At 55.6% G+C, this 15,760-nt stretch overlaps 3 protein-coding genes across 6 annotated transcripts; 1 reads left to right on the forward strand and 2 right to left on the reverse strand.

Moving 5' to 3' along the window:
• Nucleotides 1–37: 37 nt before the first annotated feature.
• Nucleotides 38–4,526, reverse strand: COG8 (component of oligomeric golgi complex 8). Of its 2 annotated transcripts, none has more exons than XM_073308321.1 (5): nucleotides 3,991–4,526; nucleotides 2,550–2,760; nucleotides 1,501–2,319; nucleotides 1,013–1,181; nucleotides 38–722 (listed from the first exon to the last, which is right to left on the reverse strand). In XM_073308321.1, exons 1-5 carry the CDS (start codon nucleotides 4,317–4,319, stop codon nucleotides 442–444), a joined length of 1,809 nt encoding a protein of 602 aa, XP_073164422.1. In that variant the 5' UTR covers nucleotides 4,320–4,526; the 3' UTR covers nucleotides 38–441. The 2 variants fall into 2 exon arrangements, with proteins under 2 accessions (XP_073164422.1, XP_073164423.1); XM_073308322.1 differs by having other exon boundaries at nucleotides 2,550–2,757; nucleotides 3,991–4,525.
• On the forward strand, nucleotides 4,362–7,704 carry NIP7 (nucleolar pre-rRNA processing protein NIP7). Of its 2 annotated transcripts, XM_073308330.1 has the most exons (5): nucleotides 4,377–4,703; nucleotides 5,151–5,237; nucleotides 5,611–5,749; nucleotides 7,063–7,203; nucleotides 7,325–7,704. In XM_073308330.1, exons 1-5 carry the CDS (start codon nucleotides 4,648–4,650, stop codon nucleotides 7,442–7,444), a joined length of 543 nt encoding a protein of 180 aa, XP_073164431.1. In that variant the 5' UTR covers nucleotides 4,377–4,647; the 3' UTR covers nucleotides 7,445–7,704. The 2 variants fall into 2 exon arrangements, with proteins under 2 accessions (XP_073164432.1, XP_073164431.1); XM_073308331.1 differs by lacking the exon at nucleotides 7,063–7,203 and having other exon boundaries at nucleotides 4,362–4,703.
• A 478-nt stretch (nucleotides 7,705–8,182) lies between these two features.
• On the reverse strand, nucleotides 8,183–15,659 carry TMED6 (transmembrane p24 trafficking protein 6). Of its 2 annotated transcripts, XM_073308329.1 has the most exons (4): nucleotides 14,495–15,659; nucleotides 11,161–11,287; nucleotides 10,705–10,856; nucleotides 8,183–8,800 (listed from the first exon to the last, which is right to left on the reverse strand). In XM_073308329.1, the coding sequence occupies exons 1-4, from the start codon at nucleotides 14,753–14,755 to the stop codon at nucleotides 8,567–8,569; spliced, it is 774 nt and encodes a 257-aa protein (XP_073164430.1). In that variant the 5' UTR covers nucleotides 14,756–15,659; the 3' UTR covers nucleotides 8,183–8,566. The 2 variants fall into 2 exon arrangements, 1 of the variants encoding a protein (XP_073164430.1); XR_012154554.1 differs by having other exon boundaries at nucleotides 8,707–11,287; nucleotides 11,470–14,577.
• Between the last annotated feature and the right edge of the window lie 101 nt (nucleotides 15,660–15,760).

Consider the following 15,760-nt stretch of genomic DNA (forward strand, 5'->3'; position numbering starts at 1 on the left):
TGCTTGCAGGCAGGGCTGGGAGGAAGGCGGGCGCACCATAGAACACACTAATGAGCTTTATTTATACAATGATCAGCCTTTTCCAGAGGTATGTACATCATTGAACCTGCTTTCGAAGTCAGAAAGCATTCACTCTCTTTATGCCCAGCCTCCTTCCACCCGGACAGCACCTGGAGACCTGCAGGGGCCATTGCCCACACTTGATGGTTACAATGAAGCCAAGGAAGTAGTTACAGCTGATGTAGCCTGTAATCCCCTGTGCAGTTCCCATCAGCAGACACAGCCAATGCTCCTGTTCATCTCTGTCTACACCCCCACACTCAGTGCCATTGTTCAATACCTTTCTACGTGCAAGACTCCCACAGGCTTCTGCGGAAGGCCAGAATCACTCAGTATATGCACGCAGCACGGAGGGCAAGCTGGGGCAGTCCCCTCCCTCTGTTAGGTTGTGGCTACTGGGTCATCAGGCTGAAGAACAGCCATTGCATTCACGCTGCTCTCCTCTCCAGCCACAGGAGGCAGCTGCGCATTGGGTTCTACTCCCTGCTCTGGCCCTGGAATTTCTGTTGCAGGTGCTGGGGTCTCCTGGGCCAGGTCCTTCTCCTCGTCTGGAGTGAACACGGCCTCTCTCTTTGGCAGGATGAAGGCGAGTGGCTCCTTGATCACATTCACGTCCACACAGCCAAGGCTACCGTACTTGTGCAGCTGAGTGGGAGGAACACCTGGCCAAGAGAGCAGAGAGTTAACTCACCCAGAGCCCAACTGGAAGGGACATGGGGACAGTGACAACACCACACAGCTCAGGCAGGGATCCCTGTAGACTGTTGGACTTCACTGGGGGAGCTCTGAGCATTTCAGGCAACAGATGTCCCATGGGAACCAGAGCAGGGCAGTGAAGGGATCAAAGATAAGGGTCTCTGGGACCCAACCTGCTCAGCAGATCCGCCCTGGCTCTGCATGAAAGCAGGCACTTCCCTCATATTTCTCTGCTGAGGGAGGAAGGAATTCTTACCCAGGGTCTGTGCTATCTGGGCTGGGGGAAAGAGGACCTGGAGGCAACGGTTAAGGTAGGGGAGCAGGTCTTCCAGGAACACTGTACAGAACTGAACAAAAAGCTCCTGCTCCCGGCTGCTGAAAGCCGCCTCCTCTGCCCGGTGAAAAGCCAGAATTGTTTTAGTCACCTGCAGGAAGGAGAGAGAGAGCGCACATAAGCACCTTCAGTTCCTCATCCCGCAACCTCCACCCTGGGCAGCTGCATCAAACAGCCTCACATTCCCCAAGCTGCTCAGGGTGATGGGGGACTGGCCCTGGAGAGCAGCCACTGACCCACCACCTTGCCCTACACAATTCATCTTCTGATACTGGACCCCGAGTCTGACTCAGCTGCCCAATTGCCCAAGGTGAGTGCAGAAGGGAACCGCAAGATCCATCCTTGACAACCCAGTACAAAAAGCTGAGATAGAGAGAAACGGCTATGCCCTGTTAAGGTACCTGCCTCACCTTGCCAAGGGCAGCCTCCAGGGAAGTCGTCACATCCTGGGCAAGAGCCACAGGGCAGCAGAGACGCAGGTCATTGAAGGCAACCAAAATGTTGTTCAGAAAGCAGGCAAGAGGTGGGAAGTCCAGCAGCACCATGGGAGGCTGCAGGGTTCCTGGCTGGGTGGTTGGCACTGCTGCAGGGATGGTGCTGCCCAGGACAGCTGGAGCAGAGATCAGTGTGTAGGAGTTCATCTCATCTTGGAATTTGTCCACAGCTTCCTGAACTGCCTTCCTGAAAGTGCCAAATGCAACTTGCTGGAATACCGGGGCCAGCTGGCCCCGGAAATCAGCCCCCACCCTGCTGAAGGACAGGCCAAAGTACATGCATTGACCCAACAGTGAGTCCAAGCGGCTGCCCACCCCCCGCTGGAGGTCATTGTCCAGAACCTGCAGGAATTGTGAAACCTTCTGCAGCACCCAGCCATGGAAGATGGCACTCTCGTTGACCGCATGCTCGCCGGGAGGCAGCAATGGCTCCTCGTCCGAGAAGATGGCGCGATACTGCGTGATGATGTCAAAGAGATGGACGCGGCAGGCCTCGATGGTCTTGGTGATGTGGAAGTAGGGGTCATCATCAGGGATGGAGGCCTGGATGGAGTGGAGCCAGGCGTCCCGGGCCTGCAGGAACTTGATGCGCAGTTCAGCCTCCGTGAAGACATCCATGCGCCGCAAGTAGCCGATGACACGCAGGCAAGCTGGCAGCTGGATATTAGTGCGCAGCTGCTGGATCAAGTGATTCAGCATCAGCTGTGAAGACTGATGCACTTCGTCCACAATGCCCTAGAGCCAGGGAGAGAGAGACCGCAGCTACGAGAGAGCCCACCACGGCTTCAAGCGTCATGCCCCAAACCTGAACTCCAAACATCACCCCGCAAAGCACACTCCTCTCAGAGCAAGACCCCACCTGCTGCGTGGAGGCAAGTTGACCCATGCCAGCCACCATCTGAGGAGCTCATCCCATGCCCAGGGGCTGCAGCCCCTCCAGCATGGGCAGCGCTGTTTGGACGAACCTGGATGACAGGGATGGAGGAGTGTTTCCTCTCCAGCCGGCGCACATAGGCAGCGAGCTCCAGCGCCTCCTCGTAGTAGCCGTTGCGGACGCAGGTGTCCATCAGCTGCGGGATCTCCAGGATCTCCAAGATCTCCGTGTGCCGGTTCAGTGTCAGGCTGTTCATGCGGCGGCTGGAGGCGATTTCCTCAGCGTCCCGCAAGAAGCTCCTGCTGGAGGGAAGGAGAACTCAGCCCCCAACGCCCCCCGGCCCGCGCCACCCCCCCCAACGCCCCGGGCGCCCCCCGGCCCGCGCCACCCCCCCCAACGCCCCGGGCACCCCGCCCCCAACGCCCCGGCGGCCCCCGGCCCGCGCTACCCCCCCCAACGCCCCGGGCGCCCGCCCCCAACGCCCCGGCGCCCCCCGGCCCGCGCCGCCCGCCCCCAACGCCCCGGGCGCCCCCCGGCCCGCGCCGCCCGCCCCCAACGCCCCGGGCGCCCCCCCCACGCCCCGGGCGCCCCCCCCACGCCCCGGGCGCCCCCCGGCCCGCAACGCCCCGGGCGCCCCCCGGCCCGCAACGCCCCGGGCGCCCCCCGGCCCGCAACGCCCCGGGCGCCCCCCGGCCCGCAACGCCCCGGGCGCCCCCCGGCCCGCAACGCCCCGGGCGCCCCCCGGCCCGCAACGCCCCGGGCGCCCCCCGGCCCGCAACGCCCCGGGCGCCCCCCGGCCCGCAACGCCCCGGGCGCCCCCCGGCCCGCAACGCCCCGGGCGCCCCCCGGCCCGCAACGCCCCGGGCGCCCCCCGGCCCGCAACGCCCCGGGCGCCCCCCGGCCCGCAACGCCCCGGGCGCCCCCCGGCCCGCAACGCCCCGGGCGCCCCCCGGCCCGCAACGCCCCGGGCGCCCCCCGGCCCGCAACGCCCCGGGCGCCCCCCGGCCCGCAACGCCCCGGGCGCCCCCCGGCCCGCAACGCCCCGGGCGCCCCCCGGCCCGCAACGCCCCGGGCGCCCCCCGGCCCGCAACGCCCCGGGCGCCCCCCGGCCCGCAACGCCCCGGGCGCCCCCCGGCCCGCAACGCCCCGGGCGCCCCCCGGCCCGCAACGCCCCGGGCGCCCCCCGGCCCGCAACGCCCCGGGCGCCCCCCGGCCCGCAACGCCCCGGGCGCCCCCCGGCCCGCAACGCCCCGGGCGCCCCCCGGCCCGCAACGCCCCGGGCGCCCCCCGGCCCGCAACGCCCCGGGCGCCCCCCGGCCCGCAACGCCCCGGGCGCCCCCCGGCCCGCAACGCCCCGGGCGCCCCCCGGCCCGCAACGCCCCGGGCGCCCCCCGGCCCGCAACGCCCCGGGCGCCCCCCGGCCCGCAACGCCCCGGGCGCCCCCCGGCCCGCGCCACCCCCCCCAACGCCCCGGGCGCCCCCCGGCCCGCAACGCCCCGGGCGCCCCCCGGCCCGCAACGCCCCGGGCCCACCTGCAGCTCTCCTGGAAGCCGGGCAGCCGCCCCAGGAGCCGGGCCAGGCCGCGCTCGATGCCCCCGAAGCCGCGGCCCGTCTCGCTGGTGCACTCGGCCGAGCGGATGAAGATCTTGTAGTGGGCGAAGGCCAAGTGCCGCGTCTGGGCGGCGGCCAGCGCCCGCTCCTCGGCCAGGCGGCCCGGCTCGCGGCCCAGCGCCTCCAGCCCCAGCCCCGCCAGCTCCGCCAGGTACCCGGCCAGCTCCGGCCCCGGCGCCGGCCCCGGCGCCCCGCGGAACAGCCAGGCCAGCAGGCTGGCCTCCTCCAGCGCCGCGCCGGCCGCCGCCATCTTGGGGAGAGCGCCACGACACGCAGCTACGCGCTAGGCACAGGGTGCAGGACTCTATGGTGTGGGGGGCACTCTACCCACGGCCCCCCCAGCAACTCCGCTGCTCTGGAGACACTTGCTCTGGCGCCCCCTACAGCTCCGCGAACCCAAGCCCGGCGCGCGGGCCTGCGGTGACCGCCGGACTCTATGGCACTGAGCGGGGCACGCCGGCCAGGAGGCCGCTCTATGTTCCAGGCTCTACTGGCCCAGAGCTGTTTCCGGTTCCGGGCTTTCCCCTCCCCCACGTGGAGCCGTGCACTGACTGAGCCCGGAGCTGCCGGGTGCGGCGATGCGGCCCCTCACGGAGGAGGAGACCCGGGCCCTGTTCGAGAAGCTCGCGAAATAGTGAGGCGGGGCGCTGGTCAGGGGGAGGGGGAGGGCAGTGGGGCGCTGGTCAGGGGGAGGGGGAGGGCAGTGGGGCGCTGGTCAGGGGGAGGTGGGGCTGGGCTGTGGGGGGCTGGTCCGGGGGGGGTGGGGGCGGTGTGGCGCTGGCCCGGGGGGCTGGGCAGTGGGGGGCCGCCCCGGGGGGGGGCTGGGCAGTGGGGGGCTGGTCCGGGGGGGTGGGGGCCTGGCCGGGGTGGGGGGCGGCGTGGCGCTGGCCCGGGGGGCTGGGCAGTGGGGGGCCGCCCCGGGGGGGGGTGGGGCTGGGCAGTGGGGGGCTGGTCCGAGGGGGGTGGGGGGCGGTGTGGCGCTGGCCCGGGGGGCTGGGGCTGGGCAGTGGGGGGCGGCCCGGGCGGTGGCCCCTAGGTGGTCCGTCCCAGGGCCCAGCGCTCACGGTCTCTCTCCCCACAGCATCGGCGAGAACATCCAGCTGCTGGTGGACCGGCCTGACGGCTCCTACTGTTTCCGCCTGCACAAGGACCGGGTTTACTATGTCAGGTGGGTGGCGCAGCCGGGCTGCAGAGTCCCCGGGGCACAAGCGCAGGCTCCGCAGCTGCCTCTGAAGTGACTAGTTCTGCAGACTGGGCCACTGCTGTCTCAGTGGGAGTCCACCTGGCTCCTAACAAGCTCCCCTGGCTCAGGGCAGGGACTGGCCCCCAGCACGCTCTGCCTCCTGGTCCTTTCCTGGAGATTGAGGGGCTGATGCTTCTTGTGACGGCAGATATTCATGCACTGCAGGTCCCCAGCCAAGTTGCCCTGCCCCATCGTGCCTCTGGCTGACAGTGGGGTGCCTGGTGCAGGTTATAACTTCTCTTTCAGGTGGTGAGCTTCTCTGAGAACTAATCACATGGCTGCATTTGCTCTTTTCTAGTGAGAGAATCTTGAAGGTGGCGACCAGTATCCCTGGGGACAAGCTGGTGGCACTGGGCACCTGCTTTGGGAAGTTCACCAAGACTCAGAAGTTCCGGCTCCATGTCACTGCCCTGGATTACCTTGCTCCCTATGCCAAGGTGAGAGGCTTGCTAAGGAGAAGCTTTCAGGCAGCAACCTGATCCTTGGTCATGTTTAGCAGTACTGGTGTGCTGTGTTCCCTGTAAGCTGCTTGCTTAAGCAGCACAGGAGAGATTTAAGTGCTGCCCAGCTGATTAGCAGAGTGTGCACAGTGGCAGCATGTGTTCAGGTCCCCCTCCACCCATGTTGCTCCATTCTGCAGCTGCTCCCGGGACCCTCCTGCTGGCTGTGCAGACCAGGGGAGGGGAGAGGAGACAACAGGGCTCAGGACAGAGCAGAAGAGCTTTCCATGAGTGCCTTAAAGAGACAGTGACAGAGACATCTCTCAAAAACTTTCCCAGTAGCCAGCACATACACAGTCTGTGTCACACGCACCTCCCAACATATACTTGTATTATTGTTGTTGTTACTTCTTGGTACTTCCTGCAATGCACATATATTCTCTGTAATTTTATTCTTTCAAAGTATTATTTTAGTGTTTTGACTGGTTTGTGCATTTCATAATTTTTTTCTCTTACTACTCAAAGAATTAAATTTAAATGTGAGTTCTAAAATGCCTAACCTGTCTTTGCTGTCCCTATTTAACTTTTTTAAAATATATCTAGGTTTTTTGTTTCTACTGTTGGTGCACATCTGCACATCATAAAATTTATTCCACACATAGATGGAAAAAATTAGAGGGAACATTGCTGGTGCGAGGGGCCTGGATGGGAAAAGAGTGTAATATATCTGCAGACCCTGTAACTAAACAAGATAGACCAATTCTTTCCCATACTCATTTGCTTTTATAGTGCCCGTACCCCCTACCCTTTGTCTCTCTAGATTGGATGCATGGAGAGTGTCTTTAATAGATTTGTACAGTGCCCAGGACCCCGGTCCCGTTTAGGGTCTTCGGGTGCTACTAACTGCTAATATTTCCCTCCCCATTTACCCCCCTTGTGGCACTGGAACTGTCTCCAGTCTCAACTGTCTGCTTTCTGGCTTACCTTATACTGAGGCTCTACCTACAAAGTAATCTGTTTTCTGTGAGTTTCCCTGGCACAAACCCCTGCTGGCCTCAGCCTCTGGTCCCCTTACATGGCTGCATGAAGAGCATAAGGAAACAATGAACTGTTACAGGTCTTCTCTGTTGTCTCCCATGCCCCAGCTACCTCACTTGAGCCTTACTTCATAAGCTGGTATCACCTGTGTCTCTTCCCTTGTGCCCAGTTGTATGAGGAGGAACCTTGCAGGTTCAGCAATAAGTTTAACTTGTGAAGATCTGGGTGAGCAACTGCTCTGCCTCCTGAGGATGGGTGCTTTTCTCTTGCAGTATAAAGTGTGGGTGAAACCTGGAGCAGAGCAGTCCTTCCTTTATGGGAACCACGTGCTGAAATCTGGCCTAGGCCGCATCACCGAGAACACAGCTCAGTACCAGGGTGTGGTAGTGTATTCCATGGCTGATGTTCCTCTGGTAAGCAACAGTGCTGGTAGGGGGAGTGGACCATTCTTCAGAAAACGGGGATGAACTTGCTTTGAGTAGAGGGGGGTTAATACAAGCGGGTGCCCGACTTTCACTATTCTCAATTCCCCAGGGTTTTGGAGTCGCGGCCAAGTCTACCCAGGACTGCCGGAAAGTGGACCCCATGGCAATCGTAGTATTTCATCAGGCGGATGTTGGGGAGTACGTGCGGCATGAGGAGACACTGACTTAAAGGGCAGCCAGCAGCACAAAGCTTTGAGGATTCAGCTGCCCATGGCAAGAATGGAGTGTGTTTGAAATCAGAACTCAAAGCAGCAGCAGGGAGCTCTCCTGGCATGGGGCTCTGCAGGCTGCTGGGGAGGATTACAGACCAATCTACCCGTGACTTAGTCATAACTATTGTGATCTCTGGGGTCTGCCTGTCCCAGCCTGAAAAGGAGACAGGGATTACATAAAACTTGTTTTCTATCTAATAAAACCCTTGTTGGTGTGGCCTAGTGAAAGACCTCAGCTACTTGGGCCGAGGCCCTGCCCAGGACCAGCTCTTAGGCTCTCAGACTAAAGGCAGTTGTCTCCGTAGTAGCTGCTGAGGGGCGTAGATTACCTTCATGCAGCCACCTACTCCCTCCAGGGGTGCTAGGGCTACCTGGAAGTTCCGTGTCACAGGAGATAGAGGTGAACACAGCTGTTTCAGTCAACAGGAACAAAGTGATCCCTCCTCTCGGGTCATTTCTGCCTTGTTCCCCAACAGAGACCTGGGTATGGGGCGGGGGGCGCGCAGGGGAAAGCTAACAGGGTTGTGCCACTCGAGGACCACATAACCACACACCCAGGGCTAATCAGAAGCAGTGTAGGTGGGTGCTGTAGCAGTGGCTTCCATGGTAGGGAGCAGGTATCTAATTCCTGGGGCAGTACCACCAGCCCTGGTTCCTGGAAGATGGTGGCTTCAGACAGGACAGTACTTTCACAGTGTGAACTATTTTATTTTATTTATAATATGTGAACAGCTTTTCAAGCCATTTCACTATTAGACCACTGGGTAGATTAGGCCTAAACTAGCCCCAACCCAGCACTGAATGCCGTGAACCATCCCCTCTCCCTCCCTCAAAAATGGGTCTTGTGCTAGAGGCCAGGTAGAGAACAAAGGTAAGGTAAAGAGCCAGCTGGACACTAGAGCATTGCGGGGAATTCTGTACCTGAAAAATCCCACAGCCCAGCTCCTTCCACACGTAGGATATCCCATTCTTCCATGGGGGGGGGGATGAGATGGAGTTCAGTGTGCTCTGCAGTGTTACGGGCCTGTCCTTTGGTTCTTCCTGCTACATGGGTCCCGCAGTGGTGTAAGCTAGGGGCCTTAGCACCTCGGTTTATTGGTGGCAGTAGTGGGCTGCACATTGAAGAGCCGCTTCAGGAAATACAGCTGCAGAACTCCTGAGAGGACAATGACGAGGCTCTGAGCCAGTGACCACCAGTTCACATAGTTATAGTTGGACTGAAGGATGAAATAGTCAGCTGCTTTCCTCATCCGGGCAAAGTTATAAAAGCGCCACATGTGGAAGACATGGGCCTGCAGCTTGTGGGTGCTCTCCTGCAAAGAGCACAAGGACAGGTAATGAAATACTTCTTCCAACCTTTGATTAGACTGTGGTACTCAATGCCACGAACTTGGCAAGATCCAATGGATATTATTGTTCATGCTAATGGTTTTAGAATACCTTTAACTATGTGCTTCAGGGCTTAAGCTAATCTTTGGTAGTGGGGGTTGGGATGAAACCTTCATGGGGACATTATCCCACATCTGCCTTCTCCCAGGTTTCTTGAATATTTCTGTGAAGCATCTGGTGCTGGCCACTGTCAGGCAGGATACAGGAGTAGATGAACCTTAGGGCTGATCTGGTCTGGCAGTTACTAAGTTCTTGTGAGAACCAGTAAGGGGAAGAATGGAAGCCCCCCAGACCTCGCACAGAGCCTGCAGGAACAGATCTTTCACCATTTGGGATTGAATGACAAGAGCAGAGTGTTTCAGGAACAGAACAGGAGCCTGTTGAGTGATACATTCCATCCAGATTCCCAGCAGCAAGCCCCATCCAAATTCACATGCCCCATTGACATAGATCTCTCCCTCAGCCACCCTTCCTGTTTTTCACACAACCCCCTGTGACCGAAAGCACCACTGTATTCACACGCTACACACTACTGTAATCTGTGTTGAACATAGTGAGGTGTCATTTGGAAACTAATAACTTGCTTGTCAATATCCTGGTGAGATGTACGCAGCAACATGATCTGTAGAGTTATGAATTCCCTCTGTATGGTGGTGATAGCACAGCCCTGGCTAGGCAGAAGAAGTTCAGGACAGAGCTGTTTAACACAGGAATGTGCGCACCTCAATTTAGATCTAAGGAGTAAACAGTGTCCTCAAGACAGCAAAACGGGGAAGTGACAGGAGACAAGCTGCATTTCAGCATATACAGGGGAGAAGAATGATCATGGAGCCACTTTCACCACCAATCTCCATGTCGCCACCTTTAGAGTTTGAATAAACTTTGCTTTGAGGGTTAATCCTCAGAAGAATCCACTTCAGAAGGTGGTTGGACTATAAAAGCGAGGGGCAAAACCACCCCAAAGCTCTTGCTGCTTCTCTTTCACCTAAGATGACGAAGGAGCCAGTCCTTTGACTTTAGGAGAGATCCTGACCGGAGAATTGTCAGCAATTTTGCTAAGGATTTTACCTTCAACCAAGTCTAGTTTGTTGAGTTTTAGCTACTAGACAGTGCTTTATCTTTAGTTTTCTTGTAACCACTTCTGACTTTAATGCCTTATACTTGTACTCGCCTAAAATGTCTTTAAGAAATAAAATGAATTTCTTTAACTACAATCAGAACTAATCCAATGCTGTGTTTGAACTGAACTGTTTGGGTAACTCCAGTTTGGGTAGCAAACTTGAGTATTGACCCCTTAGAGGGGCAATGGGCTTCTAATACCTGAACTACTCAGCAGAGGGCTGGACAGCACAGAACACATTTTGGGGAAAATTCAGGACTGGGAGTGTGTTGGGGTCACCCTGCAGGTAGTAACCAAGCCAGACAGTGACGAGCATTGCAGACAGGCTGCAGGGCTGGTTGGCTATACGCAGACAGTCAAGGTGTGACCTGCATGCTGTTTGTGGTCATTGCAGGTTGGGAGCTACAGCAGCAAAGCATTGTGAGGCCCCCAGGGCTACAAGGCAGGCAATGACAGAGTTACTCACTGATCTGGATTGCACCCCAGAATGTGACACACCCCCATTCCTGGCTCTCTCCAGAGCCAAGTGTCTGACTGGTTTAACACTACTCCAGTTGCTGCCCCTTGTATGTTTCCTGGGAGCAGTAGTTATCCTTAGCTCCCCATTTATTTCCATGTGCCTCATTTTCAAAACCAAGATGCCCGTTTGAGCTTGCCTCAGCCCTGCAATTGATTCCCAGGCAGCTGACAGTGCAAATAAAACATTACCTCAATTGCCTCCAGTGTGTCATTCATTTTCTTCCTTTCTATGTCTGGCAAGTTTTGCAGGTCAAAGCCTTCATAGAACACACCGAAGCTGAGATAAACCTGCAGGAAACCGAAATGGTTGAGCCGATTGGTCAAGCACAGCTGGTAAAAACCTGTAGAGAGAAGTGGTTCCAAGCATCAGAGGAGAGCAACAGGTGCGGTGACAGTCAGACATTACCCCACTGTTAGCTCTCATTTGCCCCTTCTCTGCAGCAGAGACATGGTCTCTCTGAGCTTAGCAGCTGCAGAAAAGCTTGGCTGCCCGTATAGTCAAGTTCTGAGCTCATATCACACATGCTGTGTCTAGCAAGACTTTTACAGGCCTATGACTTAGATCATTAATGATCTGCAGGCTGCCCTTGGATTGGAGTAGTCCAGATCTCATGTAGGCCAGGGAAGTAGCAGGGTGGCAAGAACCTGTCTCTTTGGTTGGGAAGTTCATCTGTCCTCGTACATCCTGGGAAGTGCCCATTTGGAGGCCGTTGGGATCGTTTGCAGTGGCCAAGACGTGTCTGTCATGTCCAATTCCCGAAGTTCGTTGTACCTGAAGCCGAGATATGGAGCAGAACAGGGAACTTTGGGTGCAGGTCTGAGTTCTAGCAAAGAACAAGCCTGACTGATGCTGTCCTCGGGAATTCCCACGGAAACGGATGGGGCCATGTTGCTTATAAAGGCAGCAAAGCCCATGACTGATCTTAGTGGCATTTACTACACAGCTAAACTCACCTTGAGTGGGCGCCCGTGAGTTTACAGGAGCCGCAGCGTCCTGAGCAGACCAGACAGGCTACACAGAGGCACCATCTGGAGGAACGAGCACAGAACTGGGAAAGTCCTGGCTCTCCACACAGTGTATGGCTGGATGGTTCAGTTCCTGTCAGTGAAATGGGGAGAATGCTACCACTCTGCAGGGTGAAAGATAAGAGCTTCCACCTGGCAACTAAGTGGTTCCCTGTGCACTCAGGCCAAGCTCCAGGGGATGCAGGATCAGAAAGGAAGGCTGGGGCAAGGAGAACCTGCTGAGTCAGTGCAAGGACACCAAGGATTTGGCCCAGTTTTGCGCTGGACAGTGTAATTCTCCTCTCCCGCAATCCCCTCTCTCTCCCCAACCACTTTGGGGGTTTCCAGTGGACCTTGACATCAACCCTGGTATTTTCATTCCTAGTCTGTGTACTGATCCATGCCACGGCTAATAGAGATCTAGCTAGCACAGGGCTGGCCCCCAAACACGTTCCATGACTGGGCAGTGAATTCGCTTCCCTCCATGTACAGTCACCCCCGAGCGGGAGCTGTTATGGTTCAACCCAGCCCTCCTTGCCCTTTACGCATGCAGCAATCAGTACGTCCAGCTGCACATCTCCCTTGCTTTGGAACAGGCTAAAAGAAGGGTGGGGGAGCACCTTGGACTTGAACACCAGCTCAGTCCCCCGAATCCTGGAACAGCTCCAGCCCCTCTGCCTACAGCCCAGCTGCTTTGCTCCACACGCAGACAGATAAAGGGAGCCAAGGGAGCCGCTGATAAACCCGAATAGTGACAAGAGTGCCAGGCACAAACTCCCAGCTCTACTTCAGTCGGGCCTGTGTAAACAGAAGCTGGGAAGTTGCAGGGTTTAAGATAAGAGAACTGGAGGGCTCCATCCCAGGCTGGAGCCCAGATAAACAACCATGCAGCAGGATACCTGGGATATTCCTTCCACACACACCCTAGGAGACAGGAAGGTCTCATGTTGTGAGTGCTTAGCTGAGTCCATGCACTATGGAACCTCCTGCCAAGCGAAGATCCAATCAACACTGGAAGCTGGCTACTAGCACTCGCCCCTCTGCTACCAACTTTGCAAAGTTCCCCAGGAACCTTTGGAACAGCATATTCTCCAGAACAAGGAGACATTCTCTCCACTGAGGTCAAAGCCAAAGCTGGGAGTTCCTGACGTAATCACTAGTTGAGCCTCTAATAGTCACCACAATACAATCAAGTTCCAGTTTCCTCAACAGAGGGGAGTGCCCCAAGAGCAGCATGGCAGGGCCTTAACTTTTAGTAAGGGGGTTTAGTCAAAAATGCCCTAAAAACAGTCCTTAGACTCAGCCTGGAGCAAGGTCACTAGAAGGCAGGCGCTCCCCTTCACAAACCAAATAGGAAGGTGAGGTGGGGGCAGGGGAAGAGGGTATTTGAGCCACCCTCTTGTTCAGGGGAAAGAAATCCAACTCCAGTGAAGCCAATAGAAAGGAGACTAAACTATGGCAGTAAGAGGGGAAAATGGAAGTCACGTGGGTTAAAAGGGGATGTTTAAAGAATAGTTTTAAAGAATGAGAAAAATATGATGCCATTATATGAATCACTAATAAACCATCAGCTAAAATGAAAGAGAGAGAGATCAGGGCTTCTGTTCTCCCTCTCATAACGTAGGGGACAGTCAATGAAATGAGAGAGCAAAATGCAAAACTAACAGGAAGCAAACACTTCCACCTGTGAGATTAGACTGCGGAACTCATTGCCAGAGGATGTTGCTGTGGCCAAGAATTAGCAAGAGTCAAAAAGGGACTGGACATTTATACGGGTAACAAAAATATCCAGAGTTATAATAGTTAATGCTAACAAATTTTGGGAGAGACAATAAACCTCATGCTTCAGGATTTAAACCCATCTCTTTAAGGAATTAGGAAAACACCTAATGTGTGTGTGGGGAGGTGACAAGTCAATCACCCCACACCTGCCTAATACAAGGCTGGTTCCACCTTCCTCTGAAGTATCTGGTTCTGGCCACTGTCAGAGATTGGGCACTGGACTAGAGGACAACTCCTGTGTGCTACCAGGATAGAACACAGTACTCATCACCTTACTTCAAGGGATACAGGAAAAATAGAGGGGGTTCAGGGACAAGGATGGAAGTTTTGAGGACAAGAAGAATGGGACTGTTCAGTTCAAAGGAGACGTAAGAAAGGACAAAATAGAGGTGTGGAGAAGGTAGATGGGGCACTCCTATTCACACCCACTCAGAAAACAACAGCAAGCAGACACTGAAAGTGAAAGGCAGCAAGTTGATATAGAAGATACCATTTTTAAAGATTCTGAAGCCAGAAGGGACCATTAGATCATTTAGTCTTATTAAAAAAAATCCTTAGCTAGTCGTTTTGAGTGCAATTAGAACCAACAGCTGCCAAATTCCAGTGGAAGTTGAGTGCTCCAAATAACCCAGCACCCCAGACAGCTGGCCATCCTGATAGCTGGAAAGATTCAAGAGTTTGTCCTTTTTTCAGTTAGAGATCTTTTGTGCATGCGATGCAAATGTTACAGTACAGAAACTGCCTGCAATATTTTACACAATGAACAGTTAATCTGTGGAACTCACTACTGTAAGAGCTGAGACAAACTTTAGGATTCAAAAAAAGGTTGGAGATTTAAGCGAACACTGAGAACATCCAGAGTTACACTAACTAGGATTTTTTAAAGTAACTGTTTTTGGGAGCTATCAGCCCTCCTGCTTTAGGACTTAAACCAGCTACTGACTGAAAGCCTCTCTCTAAGAGCAGGTTACTGCCTAATTGTTGACTACAGGATCCATTCTACCTTCCCCATGAAGCAGCTGGTACTGGCCATTGCCAGAGACCACGACAGATGGATCCACTATAGCAATTCCTCGTTGGATACGCAGCTGTCTGGCTGCAGGAAGTTATTTATTTTACCAGGAAATTCTATTAAGCTGAAAACCTGCCGTTTGCAAGAGTCCTCCCCAGCACTCGGGTCCCCAGCACTCACCTCATAGCTGAAGTAGAAGTAGCCACTCTGATGTGCAAACTGCCAGAAGCACTCGGTGCCACCCGCAGGGACAACAATGGCGAAGTCATAGCGATCAGCTCCACGGAAGAGAGGCTGCTCACTGGAGCCACTCAGGGGCTCAGTTTTCGGGCTCCTGGCAGGGCCTGTCAGACTAAGCAGCCCCACAGTCACAGCCAAAGGAAAGAGCGAGACCATACTGCCTTGTGAGGCTGCCTTGTGGCTGGGGCAGAGCAGGAGCATGGGTCCCAGGATGCAAGGGGGATAATCATTAACTTCACTCCTCACTCCCCGGCTTTTGCCAAACACAGCTGCACTTATCCAAACCTCAGGGGCACTTGGAAGGAGTTCAACTCCTCAAGGTAATCTCAGTGAAATTACCAGGCCTGCATAGGCAGCTGCGCAGTTTGTCCTCATTAGAGTTTAAAAGTCTGATACATTTTGTAAAACCCTGAAGTCCACTTTGCAGAAACGTCACTAGGCACAAACGGTCCTTCCTGGGGAACTGCTTGTTCTGGGAGCAGGCTGGGTGCCCTGCACTCAGACTTCTGTCTACAGCCTACACCTTGGTCTGAAGGACTTGATTATAGTGATTAGTGTGTTAAAACATTCCTAGAAACTTTATTTAGTACAAGAACTATAGACACTGATCACAGAGCAACAATACGCCAAAGACAGGCAAAGGGCAGGGAGAAAGAGTCTGGCTAACAGCGAAGTTGAAGAGATTACTTGAGCCACTTGTATCCAGACAGCAATGAGTTTCTCTGGCAAGGTTCCTTCCAGCAACTGCTAGTGCCAAAGGACACGGCTAAGGCAAGCAGGGGACTTCTACCCAGCACCAGTGACAACAGAAGCAGCTCACAGGACCCCTGCAGTTGGGGTATTTCTGCAGCTAGAACCAAAGGAAATTAAATGCATGAGTGTTGGTGAAAGTGAGGGGAAGATGATACATAAGTGCCTCTGCAATCCACCTGTCCCTAATAACCAGCAGCATCCCACCGGATAGGGGTACAAGACTTTCTGGCACTCCAATTCAGTTAGTTGCTGATGCGATGCTCCTGGCTTCAGCTGGCTCAGGAAGTGAATGCAGGATGAAATTCTGGTCATTAACAGGGTGTCCCACAAAGCTGTCACTAGGCCACTGACCCAGGGATATGCCAAGCTTCTCCCTTTTCAAGGGGGATTATTTACCTGAGGAGAGAATGCTGGGGAGATGCAAATCAAATTTGTTGCAATTGTTATATCCAA

This window comes from Lepidochelys kempii, chromosome 12 (assembly GCF_965140265.1).
Source record: "Lepidochelys kempii isolate rLepKem1 chromosome 12, rLepKem1.hap2, whole genome shotgun sequence".
NCBI lineage: Eukaryota > Metazoa > Chordata > Testudines > Cheloniidae > Lepidochelys > Lepidochelys kempii.

What these genes read in the sequence shown, in the direction of transcription:
- NIP7 (XM_073308330.1), top strand. Translation starts at nt 4,648, where the DNA reads ATGCGGCCCCTCACGGAGGAGGAGACCCGGGCCCTGTTCGAGAAGCTC. An exon ending in GACCGGGTTTACTATGTCAG is followed by an intron (nt 5,238 to 5,610) that starts GTGGGTGGCGCA and finishes GCTCTTTTCTAG; the next exon opens with TGAGAGAATCTTGAAGGTGG. An exon ending in ACCTTGCTCCCTATGCCAAG is followed by an intron (nt 5,750 to 7,062) that starts GTGAGAGGCTTG and finishes TTTCTCTTGCAG; the next exon opens with TATAAAGTGTGGGTGAAACC.
- COG8 (XM_073308321.1), bottom strand. Translation starts at nt 4,319, where the DNA reads ATGGCGGCGGCCGGCGCGGCGCTGGAGGAGGCCAGCCTGCTGGCCTGG. An exon ending in GGCTTCCAGGAGAGCTGCAG is followed by an intron (nt 2,761 to 3,990) that starts GTGGGCCCGGGG and finishes CCTTCCCTCCAG; the next exon opens with CAGGAGCTTCTTGCGGGACG. An exon ending in CCAGATAGCACAGACCCTGG is followed by an intron (nt 723 to 1,012) that starts GTAAGAATTCCT and finishes TCTCTTGGCCAG; the next exon opens with GTGTTCCTCCCACTCAGCTG.
- TMED6 (XM_073308329.1), bottom strand. Translation starts at nt 14,755, where the DNA reads ATGCTCCTGCTCTGCCCCAGCCACAAGGCAGCCTCACAAGGCAGTATG. An exon ending in CTTCCCAACCAAAGAGACAG is followed by an intron (nt 10,857 to 11,160) that starts GTTCTTGCCACC and finishes TTCTCTCTACAG; the next exon opens with GTTTTTACCAGCTGTGCTTG. An exon ending in ACACACTGGAGGCAATTGAG is followed by an intron (nt 8,801 to 10,704) that starts GTAATGTTTTAT and finishes TGCTCTTTGCAG; the next exon opens with GAGAGCACCCACAAGCTGCA.